The sequence below is a fragment of the Diadema setosum genome, chromosome 7, assembly GCF_964275005.1.
Source record: "Diadema setosum chromosome 7, eeDiaSeto1, whole genome shotgun sequence".
NCBI classification, from domain to species: Eukaryota; Metazoa; Echinodermata; class Echinoidea; order Diadematoida; family Diadematidae; genus Diadema; species Diadema setosum.
Window position 1 is genome coordinate 22726194 of NC_092691.1, and position 23106 is coordinate 22749299.

The following is a 23106-nucleotide window of genomic DNA, read 5'->3' on the forward strand; positions in this document are numbered from 1 at the left end:
TTACACTCGTTTTTGCCAAAGTGGGCTAGCCCCACCGATAATCCCGTACTATCTGGCCCTGCAAAATAGGAGGGTTAGCACCGCAATTGCGGTGCCAAGCAAGTGAGTGTAAACAGAACGAAAAAATAATCCGGGGCTAAGCGACGGAGATGAAGTCCGACCCCCACTGACCAATCAGAAACGAGGTAATCAAGTGCTGCCAGTGCGTGCATGTACGTGTACAGTGCACATCGTAATCATGAATATTCATGTGGTTTAGAAAGTCCGGGGCTAAGAAATACGAGTGTAAAAAGGTCAGTTTTTTCCTTAGCCCCGGACAAGAGATAGTACGGGACTAATTTGCCAGTGTAAAAAGCTGAAAAAATTGGTACGGGACTAACGATAGTCCTGGGTCAGAGAAGTCCGGGGTTAAGAAACACAAGTGTAAAAAGGGCTATAGTTTCCTGTCCTCGTATATTTGTCAAGATGAAATTTGAAGTGGAGCATCATCATTTTCATGGCCTCATTTCCATGGGATTATTTCTCTTGGCAGCCACCATGACGAGCCAGCAGTACACTCTACACTCGCTGACTATTCTTGTCGCTTCCTCGAGGGCAGCAAATCACAATAGCATCAGTCTTGCTGGAGAAACAAAACCAGTTTAGGGTACTTTACCCATTAAAATGGTACATTTTCATGCAAGCTTATTTTTGTGACATGATTCTGCGTGATACTGTAAATAAACATCACTTCAAAGGTGCTGCTGATTGTGGTGTGCAGGCTAGGAAAAAAATGCAATCTAATGTTTGTGTCTGAATGATAGATCAGTATGATAGAATCAGCCATATTATTGCTTTTGAATACCAAGGGGTGTCATAGTCGTGTGACTAAGATACCAATGGAAAGCAGAAGCTTCAGGGATGTATACTGAGTTAAGAGGTTAAATATAATTCATTGTACATTGGTCATTTGGAATGGATATTAGATTTTATTGCCTACTCAAAGAAATGATATCTGGTACTGTAAAATTGCAGAATAACATGTGAACGCTTTCAGCTACATTAGAGAAATTGTGTACTTACGAAGGGGTATTTTTTGTTAACATTGATGCTTCTTATATTTTATTATACACTGGGCACAATTATACACTGGGCAAATTTCTCTGCTTATAGAGTCAGGATTCAGAACATGTAAAAGAAAAGAAAAAAGAATCAAGTTGAAAGGTCTAGGTAGTGTTTTCCTTCCAGCCTTTCTTTGAAAATTCCTGAAAATTTTTCCCAAAATTATATTAGAAAAGAGATACTTACGTGTACTGTACATTTGTGTTCAAGTTCGACTACATAGTACACTGAACAGTACTCCAAGGCTACTCTTGTTCATTTCAGTAATTTAAAGGGCTTTGATGATTTACCTAATGGTTGATGTGACCTTGATTGGATCTCGGAAAGTATTGTTTGAATTTATACATGGTATTATGCTCCTATAAAAAATGTAAGCATATGACGTATATGGATGTATTGAAATTGATATTTGTGTAAACTGTACTATCCAAGACCATACAGAATACTGTCATATCAAAGTTGTCAAAGTAATTATTCCACCGTGAACTAATTCATGTTGTTTTTAAGTCAGCACACAATAAACAAAAGAGAAAATGTAATGCTGATAGAGAAATCATTTGGTGTAGTGCAGTAGATTAGCAAAGTGCCTGCGGTTACCATGGTAACATAGAGAGTGATTGGGGTCTATTAAATAACAATGAATTCATAGCTTGGCATACACGTACCTAGAGATCAACCCTGGGAGGCAGATGGCAAACCAGATTAGAGATGATGAATAGATATCCACGCCATCATATTCTGTGGTTGAGAATGGAAAGACATTTCAACCACTGGAGGGATATGTTTTGGGTAGGATGGACACCAACATAGCCTGCACGATGTGAATGCAACTTTCAGAGTTCTTCGGTCTGGCAGCTCTCCTTGTTGTATGCGTAGGATTGTTCTCTCTATCTTGCTGTGATTCTGTATGTCTGTCATTTTGTTATTCTGTATCATGTCTCTATATCTGTCTGTCTGTCTCTCATTCTTTCACAGTTTATCTCTCACATTTGGTTTCATTTCTGTTTAATTTGCATTTTGTTTCAGCACAAGTCTTGGTCTCCATATGTTTTCTAGCCTTCTTGTACTCTGTTACCTAATATACCCTTGCATTCCTATCAATTGTATTTCTTGATATGAATACTCCTCACAACTCACACTCTCCATCCAGCTTGCAGTTGATTGTTATATCTTGACAATTATTGATGCTGTCTACATACCCTACTTATCTCCTTAAAGGTCCTTTTTACCTTTGGGAGCAGTGATTTAAAAGATTTTAAAATATCACATTTGATGCATATGTAGGTCAGTTGTATCACAAAAACATCCTACCATATAAAATTTTTGTAGTAAAGCCTGAATTTTAGGGAGATATCACTGTTTTTCGCAATAAGCCATAACTGTAGACGTTTATTCTGGAAACATTTTTATTATAACTATTGTTCACATTTTGTATATTAAACAATACGTAACACTGATAATACTGATTCATATTTTTACATTGGTTGTTTCTATCCCTAACTCACATATGAGAACTATTTTGAAGGACTAATGCTGGGTTTTTGTTTCATCTGCAAATGATAAATGATGCCTTTAATATCTCTGGTATAATGGTGATTGTAAACCCCCCCCCCCCTTCTTATGTTGAATGTGTGTATGTCTGTCTGTCTGTCTCACTCTCCTTCAGTGTATGAATCTTACATATTGTATTTCCCCATCATTGCTATCTTTCCGATGGTGTCCTCCTTTTTGTCCTCCTTTGCAATCTCTTACTCGCCATGTATCTCTCTCCCGCATTGCCATCTCATGCCGAAAGAATTAGGCCATCAGATGAAGAAATGGGCGGTGATCATTGTTCGGCTTCCTATCTCGTAGCGACGTGGAGTGTTGTGCAAAGTCGGCTACATCTCTAGCTGCATCCATTCCAGCAGATTACCGACCTGACCTTTAATCACAGCACAAGCAGCAGAAGTTTCCTTGATTTATATGGACTAACATGGAATCTTTTCCTGCACAATCCTGCTTGACCTGTTCGCCACATTGTGCAGTCCATACAGAAGCAGATACAGCGTTACTTTGAGATGTCTTTTACTGTTAGTACTGACAGCATAAGCCTCTAAAAGAACATAACCCTGACATTCAGATATCCCTGTCGTATATTTCTTATGTGAAATATAGCAGAGATCTCCCACAGCAGGACTCACAAACAGATGACCTATGTATAGTAGTACAATAGGGAGAAGATGCCTAATGATTTTGTGATGCGAACGGAGACTGGCTGTTACATTAAGGGCAAACTGCTTTTTTTTTTTTCTGTTCCTCATTCGATGTATTGAAATGGACTTGGGCTTTGCGCTAATAGCGGTTGTGCTATGCTTGCATCGGTGTGGTACTGTTGTGCTGGGTAAGAGTTATTGGTAGCGATACTGGCTGTGACAGTATCGCATATGAATACTTGAATACTCTGTCCAAACTTTGATGTGTGACCGTTAGTGAGTCGTTCAGGCACGATCGTGTGTCTACATGATGTATGCACCGGCTATATTGTCCTACAGTAATTTAGATATGGCAAAAATTGAAGAATCAAATGCAGGTTTATGTATCCTGTTTGATGTTTAAACTCTAGAACATGTATACTCCAGAGGATGTATACTCCTTAACTTAATAAGAAAAACTTTGACTGCTTATGACACAAATAAGTTACATTAAGTGTTTGAATGTGTTTTAGTCACCAATCTACAATGTATTCATGCAGATAGATAAAAACTGGTTGTTTTTGCAATTTTTGCATCTCTGAAACCAGTTTACCAGCCAGCAAAGCTTGAATTGATTATCAGGTATAGTATATGATATTCTAGCAGTGTGAAATTCACACAGCTCCCTCTTGATCATCTTTTGCCTTTTGCATTCAAAAGTCACGAGAAAGAAAGCTGTATGGTGGCACTATATTAAATGTGTGTGTAAATGAGAAGTCTATGTATGCCCAGATAACCCATTCAAGATTGAAAGTAGATGTCTCCTAAATTTTGATACATCCTTGCACTAGGGGAAGAGTTTACATTTGGCCCCATTATCATCTAGTCATGCAAATAGTCTTTCACATGGTACAAGCATTATCCTCATGCAGAACGCTTCTTCCCTCATCCCCCTCGACCCTACAGGGGTCGCACTTAACTTTTTTTTTTTTTTTAACTAGCCAGGCGGACTACTTAGAATCAATTTTGACACTGAAGCAATATTTTGGCTAGCCACACGGACTAGTTACTTCAGAATTTTATGATTTTTAGCTAGTCCGACATGATTTTGGGTGGCCAATGGCCAGCGGACCATCGCCAATTTCGAACCCTGCCCTACCCCATCCTCTATTTGGCTACCAACACAAACCTGTACGGTGATTCCCTCAGATATGGGGATGTGGTTTGGGAGTTGGATGCAGGGGATAGTGATGAAGATTTAATGCTCCTGTTGTCTCCAGCAAGTGGTATCTTACACAATTTAATTCACTTTTGAGATGGTGGTCGAGAGAATGTTGAATACTGGACTTTCTCAATTCTAGTCCTATGAGTGTAGTATTATGTGAATTGCTACCTTATCACAGCTGCAAAGATGAAGCCAGTTCTGTTTTATTTAAGGCACAATCTTGTTACTGTTTCTCTATCTAAGGCTTTATTTTTCCCATTTTTTTTTAATGTGAAGTAGCTAACGTGCATTAACGCAGAAATATTTCTGTTGATTTTGCATCACCCCCTGTGTGCCCCTGCTTGCTGTTGCAGAGACGCAGAAGTATAGCGATTTGGACCAATTTGGCTTGCTAATTACTATGATTGCATCTGGAGCCAAGTATGACACCATGCCTAATGACATTGGTCCTCTGCTCCTGTTTTACTACTACTACTACACACACACACACACATACCCACACACACACACACACACACACACATAAACACATGCACATGGCATGAAGGCAGTTGATCTCACCCCAATGCCTGATTAACTTCACACTTGCATGTCATTTAGAACACTTAAAAAAAAAAAAAAAAGGTGGAGTACATCTTGTAGAGTTCAAAGCCCTGTCAGATAGTATGCTCAGAGGTAGGTCTTCTCTTTATTTTCAGAAAAAAAAAGAAAGGAAGATTTTCAAGATCAGTTCTGAGAGATTACCAGTGTTTCCAAAGTAGAAAATTCCTGACATTCTTGTACAGCATTTATGAAGGCATGTTCCAGTTGCTGGTACACAAAGATGAGAATTACATGTGGCAGTTGAAGCAGAATATGTTTCAAATTTTAGCTCAAAACACACAATTAGTTTGGTCCTAACAAATCCTTGATTTTTTTATTTTTTTTTTTTGGTGACACTATAGGAATGTTTTTGTTACCCCTGTAAGACAAAACTGACCAATGTCCTGGGGTAGGTCTCACATTTCAGTACCTATGATTGGAGGTAATATTGCAGATAATAGATAGCTAGTAGTAGTGGTAGTAGTAGTAGTAGTAGTAGAAGTAGTAGTAGTAGTAGTAGAAGTAGTAGTAGTAGTAGTAGTAGTAGTAGTAGTAGTAGTAGTAGTAGTAGTAGTGGTAGTAGTGTTGTAGTAATTGTTGTAATTGTGGTAGCAAAGCAAAACAATAATAGCAATAATAATTACATTAAAATGATAACATAACTGAGCATTTTATTATTGTTTTCAATTGTTATTGTCATTGTTATTTCATTGTTATTTTTGTCTATTTATGATGTTTATTGCTAGTTAATGTACTGTATACGCCATATATTTCGCGAGTCTAAATTTTCGCGAATCGGGAATTCCCGACGATTTCGCGAGTGGTTAAATTCGCGATCATGGAGTCCTGTACTGAACGGAGAAGTGTACACGCGTACGTCACATTCACATCGGGATCAGAGTCAATATTTTCGCGTGTCTTTGATTTTGCGAATAGCACCTGATTTGCAAAATTCGCGAAAATAAAAACCTCGCGAAATATTCAGCGTATACAGTATGGAAATGCTATATATACATACTGTACATACAGTGTGTATGTATAATGCAAAATGACTGTAATACAATGTAGGCTGAAAAGTGTCACTTAAATAGTGACTTAGATGGACAGTCAGTTTTGGCTGGAGCCTCATCAGCAACATGTCAGTATTGTAAGATCTATGCTAAGACAAAGATGGCAAGAGAAAATGTGTTGCTTTGTGTTTTCTTCATGAAATCATTTCTGTTTGAAGACTTCCCATGATGCATCATTGAAGTAGGCCAATCACCCTAAGGCAACTAGGGCAAGTGCTTACCGTGGAAACTGATCAAATTGCGACCAGTACTTTCTCTCTGTTATAATCAAATAACTTTTCTTTATTGCCACTAATATGTAGGCTCATTTGCATGCATATTTTGTGGACACACACACACACACACACATATGCATAAAGACACAAAGAAACAACAATGGCTGCATTAGTCAGGAGTGGAAGAGCAAAGCACAGCAGATGTTGAAATACTTTTATCAGGATTTTAGCCACCTTCCTCTTTTCTTTCTTTCTTTTTAGTAGACATAGATGAGGGACAGCTCTAGAAAAGCCATCAGAAAACTCAAATTTAATACAGCATGGTCTTTGCATCGTACAATGAATTCTGATATTCTGACCATGTCCAGAGGTGACATGCTGATATGATGGCTTGCTAGCCATGACAACTGACCAGTCGGCAGACCATGTTACCTCAGCTGAGAGAAAAGAGAGAAACACTGCTCGGGAAGGAAAAAGATGGCTTAAAGGCATAATTTACCATTTGCAGATGAAACAAAAACCCAGCATTAGTGCTTTAAAATAGTTCTAACATGTGAGTTAGGGATAGAAACAACCACGGTAAATATTTGAATCAGTATAATTGATGTTAAATGTTAAATACACAAAATGTGAGCAATAGTTATAATGAAAATGTTTTCCGACTAAACTGTCTACAGGTACACTTTATTGAGAAAAATACTCATATCTCCTTTTCTTTTAGGATTTATTGCGAACATTTTATATGATAGGATGTTTTATGATACAACAGACAATGTACACAATGCATCAAATGTGATATCTTGAACATTTTTTAAATCACTGCTCCCAAAGGTACATTGTAAACAGAACCTTTAAGAATATCAATTTTCACAGTTTGTCATGATGGCCGTGTGATGTCAAAAGGAGACAAGCCTTTTTTCATCCTCACATTTTACCTTGTCCATGCCCCATATCAAAACAAATTAGTCTGGAGTCCTCTGTTATGACATCTGTTACCATGACAACATGGAGGCTGTCACCTTTCAGTACCTTCACCCCCCCCCCCAAACTGGTAGACACTCTTTCAATTTATCTCTTGTGTATCCCTCACTTCACATCTCAAGTAGTATGAAACAAAAGGAGGAATGAAGTAATCCCGTTTTCCATCAATCAAATTCAATTTCAATCTGTGAGAAAAGTGATATTGCTTTTGTGTTTATTTTACCAATGACACCAATAAATTTCTTGATTGTGGATAGTATTGCAAATTTTGTGAGGTGTTGTCAGTTTTTTTATGAATGTTATTCATGAAAGGATTCGTAGACTAGATCTTAATTGCGACTATCAAGGTTAGAAGCTTATAAAAGATTTAAAAGATGGAAATGAGGCGTGTAAATGGCACCAGCTAGTGCAAGATGTCTGACCCTATTTGCTCAAATATCAGACGGAAAGAGAACTCAGTGTTGGAAGAGAATCACATCTTTTGCTTTCATCTCACGCAGTATGATATTTCATTGCAACAGTATCGTATGATTGCCTCAGATAAATTTATGTGCATTGTACAGTCTGCATTTTCTCCCAGTATAATTGAAATCGAACCCCTCCCAATGATATTGTCTGGCCGTCTTTGTTGGACGTCATGTGTGCCTTCAAGCCCTCCATGCTGTTTGCACAGTCTACAAACCAGATATGAGCTTTCTGACCCAGAGGAGGGAAAGACATACAGACAAACAGACAGACATACAGACAGACAGACGGACAGAATAACAGACAGACAGATAGCTCATGAAAAGCATACAGAGTGCTGATAGATTCTTTGGGGATGCAGCAACTTTTTCATTTTTGGTATGGATGCATAAGTTTGATGGGCTGATATGATGACCAGCAATGTTAGGCGTTATGTAGCTAAAGTCATCATCTTCTCTATTTTTTTCTTGTTGTTGTTGTTTCATCAATATTGCATTTGCCAATGCAACGTGACATGAGTGAATAACTTATCTTTGTAGCCACTGTGGAGTAGTCTGAAAGGGTTATTGTCAAAAATGAAGAGAATTTTAACAAATTGTGTTGTTGATCATGAAATCAATCATCAGTAGTTTGGACTTCCTTACATAGGAGTAGTGCACCTGTAGTACACTTCCTCCCTTTTTCTATGAAAGGAATAAAATCTATTGTCTAACACACTCTGAACCAGATTAAAGATTTATATATTTTTTTCCCTAGAAGAGGAGAACTTTCTGTATAAGCATTAAGTTGCCTTGAAAGAGAGAAAGATATATCTAGATGATGTTCATGACATTAAAATTAGTCATTACCAGTGTACAACAAAATGTTGTTGTTGTTATTTTAAAGATCGAAAGAAGAGAGAGAGAGAGAGAAATGTGGCCCTACACAAATAATTTGCCCCAGACAGCACTTATAACATAAAACAAACATTATAGATCTTATAACATAAAACAAACATTATCGATCTTAAAGAGATATAAACAAGAATATTAAATGCACAACAAAATGAATATGGTAAAATATCAATTTGTGGCATGAGCTCAGATGAAATGGGGTGTGTGCTGTGAGATACTTTCCAAATATGGGTCAGGACTCACAGCGCACTGTGAAGGGGGGGGGGGGGATGGGGATATGAGGGGAAGGGGGTAGAAGCAGGGAATAAATGCATCATTTAGGTGCATTATAGTGGAAGGGGATATTGTTGAAATGCAGTCATTAATTTATGATCTGCCCAGTGCTTATCCCACCACCTGTCGCTGTGCAGTATCAAGGCTGTTAGGAGAAAGAAAGACAGAAATACAGACAGACTGAAGAAAGAAGGAGCCAAGTCGGGAAGTACAAAGTGAAAAAAAAAAACCCTGCCAAATCCCTGAATGCAGCAAGCTGGCTGATAGCGCCCATCAATAATACATCCATATCTACCAAAGAAATGGGTTCTTTATGACACCTGGGGGAACCGGGCTTCATGAATTCAAAATTTGTTGTCCCACCGACACATACTCCGCACCTGGCCTCAAGGACGCCTTAAAGAGGAGTGGGGAGCATTCTCAGCTCACTCTTTTGTTGAGGGGCAGTATATAGTTTTTGGTATACATTGAGAAGCCTAGTCACATTTTAGGATATCTATTTTATAATCATATCAAAAAGTTTAGTATGAAGTAAAAGAAAAAAGCTGTTGGGAGTATGATGTGTTTTACAGCAGGTCTGTATTGGTATGTACATGTACACACATTTTTTCTTCTTAGTTTTGACATTCTATGGAAAGGCCTCATGTCGTACATTTTGTCATGTATAGCAATATTATATGTTAAGATATAGCTAGTTTGATTGCTTTAATGATTGGTTATTTAGACATCATAAATGTGATTTTGGTTATTATTTTGTGCAATTGATTAAGATAAAGTATTGTGGTAAATTGCAATTTAAATGTATCTTCATATGTGTCTCAGTGATGGTACTTTTTCATGTATCTAGTAAATGTGAATGAGCTTTCTCAAGTGTCCTTTATTGCACTTGATATCTGCTTTTTTTGTTCCATTGAGAATGGTGGAAAAGAACTGCTGTCAATATTAGTATTTTCAGACAAAGTTTTTTTCGTCAGTCATTTCTTTATTAGTGTCCCACTGAAAAGAAAAACAGAAAACACCACACATTTTATAGGAATTTAAAAGCTAAAATGACTTCACCTCTCTGTAGCGCCAGAGAAAATCAAAAAGAAAGGGGAAAAAAAGACTCTCTCCGAACGATACCTTGAGAATCCATGTTACCTGACCTGATTTTCGGAAGCCTCTGAGTGATGAATGCCTGAAAGAAGATCCCATTATGACCGGACCAGGGGGGTGACATTAGAAGCAGAGCTTTCCTGCTCTCACCATCCCCCCCCCCCCCCCCCCCCCCCCCCCCCCCCCCCCCGCGGAAATGATTCCTAGAGCATCCTGATGATACCTGTGGACGTCATCAGCGACAATGTAGCACCCAGAAACCCAGTTTCATCAGCTATCCAGTGGACCCCGGTGTTCCACCCTCTCAGCTCATCTATCAGTAATGGGGGAAACTTCAGCAGAAAGCGACCCGAGGAAAAAGTATAGCTTCCAAAAGAGTCAGAGACAGTGGGAAGAATAGCTACGGGGTGTAAAAGTTGGAACAAAATTTTAGCAAGTCACGATTAAGTCGAAGACAGCTTTAAAGGCAGTTAAACCCTTTAACACCGAACTTTCAAAAAATTCACCACATTAATTTGGCCCATCTGCTACGGAGTATGTGTAGTGTCTGAGTGATAGCCTCAGGGGGCATCCCCAGTGGTGCTATGTGATTTATGACACTACATGGTGCTTTTATATGCAGCACAATGTAGCAAAACCTTAAAGGAGAACGTACTTTCACGCAAAATTTTCCTCGTGATTTCATCCTCACAGTGTTGAAGCTGTAGTTTCATGGTTGTTACTTAGTTTGTTTAGTTTGTTTGTTTGTTTGTTTGTTTGTTTTTTGGGAGATAGGGTAATCTGAGTGGGCAAGGCTCTCATGGGTTAGTGTATGTGTGTGTGTGTTTGTGTGTTTGGGGGGTGGGTGGTAGTATGTGATTTTTTTTTATAGACATAATGTAGACATGGCTACTATGTATTAGGCAGATACAGGGTGTCTATAGGGAATATTATCTGCATTATTATTATTTCAACAACATAGACCCCAAGTACCCTGGTAGTTGACAACCAGCTGTTGTGTGGGGCTACGACATGACAAGAGCACGGCTGCACTAGTGTAATCTTGGGTAATCAGGTACCGGGCTGGGAGGCCCAAGGTTTTACATGGCGTGCAGTGCCATGCCATGACAGAAGACTTCAGAAATGTACTCTGAGAGGCTCTTAGCTCAGAGCTGGGCTCTTACATGATAGTTTGATGTAACATCGAAAGGCTGTCCCTCCTATTCCGTGCCGTTCCTTCGCTTGCGCATGTCATACCATTCTTCTATTCTAAAGGCCTGTCAGTTGGCATTCTGCATGTGTTCAAATAATGTTTCTACTACTCCATCAGTCAGCCAATATGACCCCTACATTGTAAATGGGCTTTTGAGTTTAAAGCCTTTTTGCCGCTGAAACAGGAAGTCTTCCCTTTTTTTCTCTTTCTTCCCCCTTCTTCATCCTAAATTTGAGACAAAAGTTGACAAAATGATCTTGACAATTCTCCAATATATACGGAGCACCATTTATTACCCTTCTTAGCCCCGCCATGTAGGAGATGGCTTATCTGATTTGTCAACTTTATTCATTTGAGTGACCTTCGTAGAGTGGATGTACAGTAAGACTTCATCAGTACGTATATGATTGGACCTTGCTCGTATCCTGTTAAGACAAATTCATTCCTCCTTTATGCGATGCATTACAAAAAAATATATATATATATCTACTTCCCCCTCATATTCGGTCTGATTTAGTCTGGACATAGGGTCTTGATATCTCCCAGAAACAGAAAAAAATAATCCTGTCCTTGCAGTGCTTAGATAAATAATAGATGACATATGGCATTAGGTTATTGGAAGGCACTTTCGATTTCAGAAGGTTTTGACTTACAGGTCAGCAGGTACAATGCATGTATGTGTAGATCCATTTTTAGACAGCAATGGGAGAGATATGGTGTGGTATTCTGAAAATCTTCCTTACCTTTTGTAGTTTCTTCCTAAGTTTCTTAAGTCAGGAACTTAAGAGGTGCCTCGGAAAGACAGAATTGGTATTCTGAAATTTCTTCATAGGAACTTCTGAATGCAAATTAGGCCATCCTTATTCCCGCCCACATCCTTTCTTAGGCCAATACAAAATGCCATATCATAAGGAACCAACCAATGACAATCGTATATCATTATGACTTGGGTTAAATTCATGTGTGCGCGGCATGTATATGTACAAATGTACCATTTGTCATGCTCATTTCGCACATCATCATAGCATACGTTGTGCGCAGTGAAATAACAAGCGCGCCTATCACAATGTTTTGCAGCTTGCTATATCTTAACAACGTACTTGGGACAGGGGTGGAGCTTTCCTGAATATCTCCCTGAAATTCTTTCCTAAGTGCATTCTAGAATACCAACTTCTCCCTATGTCAGAAATTTGCATATCTCATCCTCATTTGCATATCTTCCTAAGTTTCTTCCTAAGTTTAGGAAAAAAGTTAGGAAGACACTTGGGAAGAAACTTAGGAAGATTTTCAAAATACCACTTAGGAAAAAATCCTGACTTAGGAAGAAATTATTTCCTAGGAAGGATTTCAGAATACCACCCATGGACTTTGTGGGAAGTAATGTCATGCTAATATTAACATGCCCTATGTGCTTGATATCTGCACTTTTTCAAGTCAACATCTCCCAGTTTTAAAGCTCTCCTTTAAAATCACACCGTCGGTTGAGAATGATAAGGGTGTTAGGTTGCCACAAAAGCCATAGTGTTCGAGGCACCTTAACACCCTTATCATTGTCACCCGCCGACACTGTGTTCATACCAATTTCCTTATTAAGTAAACGCTGAGTACACTGCATATCCATGGGATTTGAATATGAAAATGAGTGCATGTGCTGTTGAAATGACATGGAATTTAATAGCATATTTTTTATTCTGCTCCTCCTGTTCCTGATCTTTTTATATTTCTTCTTTTCCTTGTTCTTGTACTTAAATGATCTATTTTCCTCCTCTTTCCTTGTCTTTTGCTTCTTTTCCATTTTCATTTCTTCTTTTTCTTGTTTTCCTTTGAATTTCATGATATTATTAATTTTCTGGTACAGCACAGTTTACCTGCAATGAAGTTCAGTTCAGCTATGGTGAAGAGAGCATGTTGGGTATCATACAGCACATTTTGAAATGTGTATAATAGGGACTATATCACCAAGTGTTTGACTAGAAATGACAAAGAAATGAAATGAAAAGTTTCAATGTAGAACATAGTCTGTGAAGTGGTTTACTGCTCACATGTTTCTTCCATCCTGCCTTGTTGATATGTAAATTTATTATCATTAAAGCACAGAGCAAAACATATTTAGATATGATCAAATCTTGCAAACTTAATTCCTTGAGGTGATATGTGAGTAATGATTACTTTCTCTCTTCGATGTCATCTTGACAGAAAAACAGAGGGAAGCTGTCAGGAACCCGCACCGGCAAGCCAGCACTCCGTCACCAGTCGAATCCCAACCCAGGCGATCTATACTGGTGACGCGGGAGAGACTAGCCGTCCCGTGGAAAGCGTCAGCCTTAGAGAAAGAACCCAGTGAACAGCCTTTAGTGTCCATAGATAGTGAAAGGTGAGTCGCATCTTGCCAAAAGGTTATTGACCCCAATGCTACTTCATTGTAGATGTGAATCTGTTTTTCCCTTCTTTTTTTCCAGAGGGTAGGTACATGTACACTGTATGTGAAGATCAGTATAGTTTTGGCAGTCTTCTTTATCTTTTTTTGTCTTATAGGCCCTATATCTGTCATGAATTGTAATGTTGTTGTTTTTTAACCCATAGCTAATAATTGCATTGACCCAACTCTAAATCAAATGTGTAGGACTAGGGAAGTGTCATGATTGTGTCCAGGTGGTCCAGCTGCAAAGCTTCAAGCCTCGCAAGCCACGTGTGTGACAACTATTGCTTGGAATTAGAACTGCAAAGTCACACCTCTGCCACTATAAATACAACTCAGTGGCACACTTAAAGAAGCAGCCAAAGTTTGTCCTGTGCCCCAATACAAGACGATGGATTACTTTTGCAACTTTTTTGAAAATGTGTACAATAGTAGACTAGGTAAAGAATTACACACATGCATATGTGCACACACCCACAAATGAACACACACACACACAAAATAATTGTGTCTTCACAGAAGAAGTATGTATGCAATGAATTAGCAGAGTTCTAATGCTCTTTGATAGGCCAGTAAGATATACAATACAAGCACTGTACATTGTACAGTAAAATTTGAAAAATGTAACCTTGTGTCTAATCTTGTATTTAATACATAACAAGTGAGAGAAATGCTTCAGGTGATGGCACAGTTGTGTCAACGAGACACCTATTTCATGGATGCCCACAGCATGTCATTTAAAAGGAAAACCTACTCATTTCCAAATGGCAATGAATTTCTTAAGCCAAGTTTGATTAAGACCATTCAATTGATTTGATTTGATTTTCACTTTTAGTGAATGGCTCAGCTGAGCATCATGCATAAACATTTTCATATTCTTATACTCTTCTTGAAGAAGAAGGGGGAGGGGGGCTTGATTTTTGTGCCCCACAGGAGGGCCTCTTGGGGATGGGGCCCAAATTATCCACATTAGCTCATTTTAATAGTTTTTGACATTTTGATCTTTTTGAGAGACACTAGCTCTCTTGGCCTTGTTTGAATTCAACACATACTTTCCTCTGTTATTCTCTTGTTTTGACAGACTATTAAGTTGCTTTTTTTTTTTGTTCACCTTATGCATCTCATTAAGCACAACTCGGGAGGATACCAAAAGTGTCCAAAGAAACGAGCTGGATTATGATGACATGATTGATTCCTTTTGGTCATGACTTGTGGGAATGATGCTGGCATATGGATTGTCAGAGAGAGAAAGAATCAGTGAGAGGGAGAGAAAGAACGAGAGAAGCAGAAGGAATGAGAAAGAGGAAAAGAGAAAGAGAGAATGAAAATGAGAGAGATAGAGGCAAAATGAAAGTGTATATTTGTGAGACAGACAGACAGACAGACCGAGGGGGAGAGAGATGTGAAAGATGATGCCTTTGAAACCAACACCTGAAAGCTGATGGAGGTGAGAAGATGGAGAGAGAGAGACACACACACACAAAAAGAAGCCCACAGCGCACTCGCAGGCAGAAATCATCTCTCCCTTCTCATTTAGCGCCATAGCAGCGACGAGAAATTCCTCAGACGTGGCGCGTCGAAGTCAAGAGTTCGTGCCCCGCAACCTGATTTGTTCCACTTTAGGGTAGGACTATGAACCCTTCTATGCTTGTAGTCCGACTCCGTACCATTCCCTCCACGTCCTTTAATCTGCACCTGGGAAAGGTTACCACGAACGACAAAAAGGCTCCATACTTTAGTGGCGGCAAAGAGTCAGTTGCTTTCATGTTCTTTCATACTCCATTTGGAAGGGGGAGGGGGTGTGCAGCAGCATATCTGTAGCGGGGTGTTGGAAGAGAGTTCTTTGTAGCCTTTAGCAAATGTTGCCCTTTTCAGGAGGTTGAAGACATTAATGTTGCTTGAATTAAAGTGCATTCTCCTTGATGACTGTTGACTTTACCAGAAATCCCTTTTTATTTTCCCGTCTCAAAACACAATTTCTGGTTGTCAGGAGCAACCATTAAGGTATGCACAAAATTAGATATATTATCATGAGTACTGTGAAACCATATATTTTCACATTCATTAAATTTTGGCGAATTTCTTGAGGAGCCAAGATTTGCCAATTAAGATGTTTGCAAAAGTTCTTGTCTACACTACATGCATTGAATGCCAGTAGCAATTTGCGAAAGTTTCATGCCACAAAAAAGGCTGACGGCTCCAACTCGCGAAAGATTTAATGCCGCAAATATTCTGGGTTTCACAGTATACCGGCACACTGGCTGTGCGGAGGTGACTGCAACATACAGAGCTGCTGGGGTTGAAAGAACGTGCTATAGTTGGCTTTTCAGTGGCAATTGATAACAAATTAGTGGGATTCATACTGATACAGATTAGCAGGATATAAATCTCAAGATTTTTGCTTGTCGGTGTAGACACAAAAATCCCATGAAATAGTGCAATCAGCATCACAATCCAAATAGTAATAAATCTTGCAATAATTTTAGAAATAGCACAATAATTCACACTGTGGCTAGTGTGTAAACTCTGGAGCAAAAAATCTCAAAGAGTTTCTATCCTGTCTGGAGATTTTTGCTCCGTCATTCACAACATGCACGAATGTACAGTGCACAAACTCGAGGGCAATTCAGGTTCATCATTTGTGGTAGATTTTGGGCATGTGCAGTTTGGTCGACAAAGAATGGCGATCCTCAATTAGCAGGATATTTCTGTCTGTATCAATGGATGCAATCACATCTACAGGGGGGCGTTTCATCAACGAGTTCCTCGGAGGTTTTCACCGACAAATTTGCTATCAGCCAATCAGACACAAGGATTTCAGTAGCTTTTGACAGTTGTCAGTGTAAATCACTGACAAAAAGTTTCATGAAACGGTCCCCAGATCATGTGGATCGTGATTGTTATCCAGCTATTTTGTCTGTGTGAATGTAGCTATTATGTACAGACAAGGCTCATGCATTGATGTACCTACACACAGTTTGCTGCATCGATAGTTTTACATGCCGAGGAATGGAAAGTTTTTCACTTAAAATTATTTTACAGTGGTCGAGTCATTACGTAGGCGGGAAATTAATTTGTGTTGTTTCCTCTTGCTGTGATTTTTTGTTTTCGTCTATATGCAAGTGTAGGATGTCTTGTTGTTTGAATTGTCAATTACAAATATATCATAGAGTCATTCAGATGGTGTACTTGAACAAAATGAAACAATCTGCAAAGCGACCACATGTTTCATAAGGCCCGATTATCAGTTTGACTGTGAATAGAGATTAAATCCCCATATGATTGGTTTCTCAATCATTTCACACACAGTAGTTGTGTTTCATGATGATGCATGAATGATACGCTGCTGGTGGCCCAAAGTGATTAGCTGACATTTAGGTCCTTTTTCATTGAAGATCAAGTGTTTGAGCATGATGGTGAATGGTGGATGGTGGCTCATTTCAATCAGGATATTGGGGATATATTTCATGTTTCACTCCGTGAGTACAAGCGCCATATATTAGGGAACTAATTCTTTTTTTTCTTTTTTTTTTTTGCATTTTGTGAGACTTTGCCACAATTTTAAGCCATATTTCTTCTCCTCCACCCCCCCCCATCTTTGTACAACTCACAAATAAGTCTATTCTTTCTCTCTCTATCTCTTCACACTCTCTGTTTCCTTTATTTTTTTTACTCTCTCTCTCTCTATCCTTGACATGTTTTTCCTAACTCTACCCTAGAGCAGCCAATGTCCAGCCATATGTTTACATGCTTGTCACAGTATTCAGAGTTCTATTTCACTGACATCGTCAGTAGTTTTGCCCTTTTCAGGTCCTCTGACTGCCTGACTGCCTGTCTCCAGTATGCTTGAATACTATTGTTGTTAGTATTTTATAGTCTGTTAGTTTTTGTATTGAGTTGTAGCATTGTATATTCCTCTCTTCTTTTTTTTTTTTTTTTTTTTTTTTTTTTTTTTGGGGGGGGGGGGGGGCCAGTATTTGTCTTTCTGTCTATGTCATCCTACTTTTACATCTTTAGCTATCTACCTATCTAGTGATGGATGTATCTGCCTATATGTTTATGTTCATTCATGATCTTTTTCTTTTACTCTTTTCCTCTCTTTCTCTCTCTTTTCTCTAAAGTTTCATTCATTAATCAACCTTTATCTGTATTATTATACTCTCAATCTATCTGTTCTGTCTTGGTCTGTCTGAACAGAACATATTATGGTCGCATTCACACAGACAGAATGGCGGGATTTCAATCACAATCCAAATACCAAGATATTTTGCACTCATTCAGATGAACAGAGATATCCCACTGATTTGCCGACAGAGATAATGTGTCTACCAAATTGCACATGGCCAAAATCTATGGCAACGGTGACCCTTGCCTTGTGTTTATGCATCGTCTTGATATGTCTTTTGAATGACAGGACAACAAATATTCTGATTTTTTCAGCTTTCACATGCACGCCGCAGTGCAAATTATCAGGCTTTTTCTCAAATTATTGTGACATTTCCAAAGTGATTTCAAGACTTTGGAGGATTTGGATTGTGATGCAAATCCTGGGGTGTGTATCCCCCTAATTCTCATGAGGGGGGGGGGGGGGGAATCCAAACTTTAGTTCTTTTTTAATCTTGTTATTTCAATGAATGTCAATACTAGTCAGGAATCTCTCACGATAAATGTCATACATGTCCTAGTTTCCTTTATTCCGTTTCCTCTGTAGATGACTTATTCCAAAAGAAGCTTGTCAATGCTCTCTGACACCCCCACACACCATTGTGCCTTTAATGCTCTCAGGACCATCAGTCTAAGAGTTTATTAAATTTGTATATAAACATATTGCAGACAGGGCTGAGAGAGTTAAAGGCTGTCACCATGCATGTAATTGTATGTCTTTCCCTAGCCCGACCCCTCCCCCTACCATGTCTCACAGAGTGGGTTAATGCTAAGTGCTCATTCTTCATTTCCAGCAAAAGTATGTCACGGGGAGCATCCCCATTGCGTGCCCTGCTTAGCGGGGCTAATTGAGATCAATATAATGTGTACCCTCGGTCATGTAAAGGGGGCACCAATCCCTCACTCCACTCCTCTTCCAATTTAACCACTGTTTGCTTGCACCATGGAGAAGGATACAGGGCTGCACACCAACCGACACCGGTGTTAATACTCTTTGCCAGGAGGGGTGGGCAAACATCCGAGATTGCGCCGGTGTTATTTACTAGCACGGATGGGCTGGAATCGTATCTTCTCCATCTGGACTTTCAGTTTGATGGAGACAGGCCAGCATAAACCATCTAGGACCTTTTTACAGGCTTTTTGAGGTGCCAACCTGTACCCACTGTTGAAAGCAGTAGATTTCAGACATTTTGTTGTTGTTGTTGTTTTGTTCTGTTTTTAAGTTGTTTAAGTTGTTTTGTAGGAGAAGGTATGTACAGAGACAAAATAAACCAATTTGCACACACTTCTTCTTTCTCTCTCTCTCTGTTTGTTTTTTTTTTTTTTTTTTTGTTTTTTACTCAAGAAGAGAAGGAATGGTTTCACTGTTGTAACATTCAAGTGTCGCAATCAATTGTGATATATTTGTGTAAAGTTAAGAGTTGTCAAACTTCATTAAAACACTGACTTTCAAAGGATACCTTAGGCCACATATTTTAAGAAACCTAACTGTAGATCTGTGCCACAGGGCGGCAAACATTAATAGGCGAAAATGTGCATTTTACACTAACGGAGGAGGCAGAAGACTTTGTTGTTTACTATTAATTCTTTGTTTTAGCAGTACGTAAGCTAACCTGTCATACATTACCCAGAGGGACACACATCCCATTGATTCAGATTAAGGCTTTTGCATATTACTAAGAAAAAAAAAAGCAAGTGAAGCTTGCTCTAGGTGGGGACCTTCTCTTTTAAATGCTTCTTTTGTACCCACAATGCGCGTATATTGGATGCGGCCCACGTTATGTCAGTCTGCACAAAGCACCCACTCAGTCTTTAGGAGATGTGTGACATGCTGAATTGAGTAATCTCGTCCCATGTTGATCGGATCAGTAAGCAAGGATCATGGGAGATAACCGGTGTGGCCCATTTTTTTTTTTTTTTTTTTTTTTTTTTTACTATTTTCCAAGCAAATATGCCCATCCTGATTCTGACACAAAGGTTGCATCTTCCTGCTGATGCCAACAAGGCAAGAAAATACAAGAAAGAAATATCTTGTCCACTCTCCGGAAATTTCTACCAACCTTTGCCTTGTGTATTGGTGTCTTAAAGGCAGCAATATGATAATGAGGATGGGTGAATATTTAACCCTGGGATGAAGCCGTGTGCTGCACTTTTTCCTCTTTTTTCAATATCAGCAGATAAATTCTTAAAGGAAACCCAAACCCAAAGAGCAATGTGGATTGAGTGAAAGCAGCAACATGTAGTAGAACACATCAGTGAAAGTTTAAGGAAAATCTGACAATCGATGCAAAAGTTATGAATTTTTAAAGTTTGGTGTTGGAACCGCTGGATGAGGAGATGCTAGAGGTTATGACATATGTGTGGACAATATAAAGAAAATATAGAGGAAATTCCACCAGAATTCACTTTTCTAGCATAATGAAAGAGAACTTGACTAATCTCTTTCAAAATGCAGGGGGAATGATTGCTACCCTTAACATATGTCAGCATCAACTTGATGGAATGTGTGATATTCATGAAAAATGAATTCTTGTGGGAAGTCCCTTTATATATTCTTATAATGTTTGTCCACACGTACGTAACCTCCAGTAGTCTCCTCATCAGTGTTCCAACACCAAACTTTAAAAATTCATAACTTTTGCATTGATGGTCCGATTTTCATCAAATTTCACTGAGCAATGTGTTCTACTAATGTTAATGCTTTCACTCAATCCACATTGCTCTTGGGGTTTGGGTTCCCTTTAATGATAAAGACAAGCTGTATGTATAAAGGAACAGACTATTCAGAATGTGGGTGATGTCTGTGTGTTGATGCCGCTTAGGCTGGTTTTCTCAGCATGTGGAGATGTCCAGCCTAATGCAGGGCTGCCTTACAGGATTTTTATTTATTTTATTTTTTTGCTTCTTCTTTTTTTTCTGTACTTCTGCTGCTTTCTTCTGTGCTCCTCCTGCAGTATGCAATAGATGTGGGTAGTTGGAGGTAAGATGAAGAGCTATGGAGTGGATGGAGGAGGAAGAGGAGGAGGAGGAAGATGAGATGGAAGAGGTTGGAGGTAGTTACCCTCATTTGCGGAGCACCATTGGGGAGGCTGTTCTTGAATGAAAATGGATTCACTTGTGCTAAAAAGCAGATTCATCTTCTGTATTGCATTAAATGGCGGTAATGTAACGTATTTAAAGGGATGGTATAGTAGTGGTTGCGATGAGGATTCATCTTTTTAACGTTATGGCTGAGATATCCAAAAACAAAGTAAAGCAAAGTGATCCTAATAAAGGGTGGATCCCACCCTTTGTGTAGATCACTTTTTTTTGGATATCTCAGCCATTTCCAAACCAATTTTCATCAAATAAACTTTGAATTCCTCTTAGAATTGTATGCTCTTTCATATTTCATGAGAGGTTTCTCATTATCTTAAAAAAAGAAAAAAAAAAATCTTCAAAAACTGTTGAAAACCTGAAGCCCCGTCTGATCCAAAACTATACCATAAAGCACCATGGATGCATGGGGGAGGGAATTGTGTAAGATAAGGCATACAGTGTGGACAGTTTAGAATTGCCATAAAGCATGAGCAAAAAATCAAGGGGAAATGAAAAGAGTGCTTCTTTGATTTTAACTAGAGAGTATTTTGCTGTGAAAAGTGTTGCATGTTGCACTTTTGCTCATGGCCTGTCCAAGATTGAATTTCCTGACAGCCGGAAGGGCTAGTGAAGAAAAATTCTGATCCTGCCAAACACAGAACATTTTATAGTGTGGAAATTTGAGCAAAGTTTGTGCTCTACTGAGCTGGCAAAAAAAGTAAACTAAAAAAATAATAAAAAGAACACTCAAAGTCATGAGGAGATCTTGAAAATGTATAAAGAAAAGCTCTTATCTGCAAAATTGCCAAAAAGTGAAGTTCACTGATATTGCCCTGGCAATCCCCTATATATAAATAGATGAATTGAAAAATGATAATAATGGTGTGAAAGTTTCTACCTTTACAATAGTGAGGATTGTTGAGAAAATAGTTTGTATGAGAGTACAGGAAGAAGCCAAAAAGGAGAGCAGGTTATGAATGGGTTAAAAATCACTTTTTGAGTGCGTTTGTTTTAGGGACAATTGGAGGGTGTATTTTTGGTAGTGAGCACTGGTTGCTAGCCTCTCATGCCAGTCTTTTATTTCTTATCCACATGTTAGCTAGTGGTCATGAAGCAAAGATGTATTCAGCAATAGGAGGAGGGTGCGGAAAGTAGCATATGACATTTAAAAGAAAAGCAAAAATCCTCCATGAAACCTGTCGAGAGACAATGATTAGATTGTGAGGTAAAGAGAGGAGCATAATAAGGAAGAAAAGTATCTGGCGGAAATGCAAATTGACAGTTTGGGGGAAAAGTTGTGGATTCGGTAACAGTCTTGAGTTATCGATTGTGTATCACAAAGGATAAGATCAATACAAAGAAGGTGGGAAGAAAGGCAAACTCCTTTCTTTTAACAGCTGCATGAAATATTTGTCAAATGGAAATGCTCCATGCTGGTAGAGGGACATGGATCTGAGAACTTTATGAGAGGAATTTCCTCTCAATTCTGCAATGCTATAGTCATCGCCATGACATGCAAAAATAGGTTTAGTCATCAGTAATACAGTCTGTCTAATTTTTTGCTAGCATTTTGTGTCATTATGGAACCAACTCACATGTTGAACTATCATGTCATTGCATGGATACTTAGAAACATGGCAGGATCAGTGTGTGTTAGTTACCACAAGAGGAATCAGAGCCCAGGACTATTGAAAAAAAAAAATCATATACTTTTCCTAAAATTAGTGATACATTGAGTGAGCTTGGCAAGAGATTAACATTGCCAATAGACTGAATTCAAGGCAGTTGTGAAATCGTCATCATTAAAACATGAACTGAATGATGATTATTGTAACAGTACAGGTAGTTGAAAAAGTACAGAAAAGGGAAATTTCACAAAGGTTGTTAAAAGGATAGGCCTTTTTCAATATATTTCAATATTCAATAGTTTATCTATTTCCATCATCAAAAAGAAAAAAAAGGGAAAAAGTTGACATGATCCAAAGTGATACATTTTTTTTTTCATTTCTCTTACACTCATCTGATAAAGGTTTTTTTTAAATACAATATAAAATGTATACACAAATGATGTCGTAAAAAAGAAACAATGCATTTTGCCATGGCAATAAAAATAGTAAATAATCACAATGATGGAAAACAGTGTTCCACTAAAAAAGCCAAGCTTGTTTTTTTGTGAGCA

The 23106-nt window shown here is 38.6% G+C and overlaps 1 protein-coding gene across 1 annotated transcript in view; it reads left to right on the top strand.

Moving 5' to 3' along the window:
* Window positions 1-23106, top strand: part of LOC140230941 (protein FAM219A-like) — a 115707-nt gene that overhangs the window by 26333 nt on the left and 66268 nt on the right. The window contains exon 4 of the mRNA XM_072311082.1: window positions 13463-13640. Within this exon, the coding sequence (XP_072167183.1) occupies window positions 13463-13640 (178 nt within the window). The remainder of the gene's footprint in view (window positions 1-13462; window positions 13641-23106) is intronic.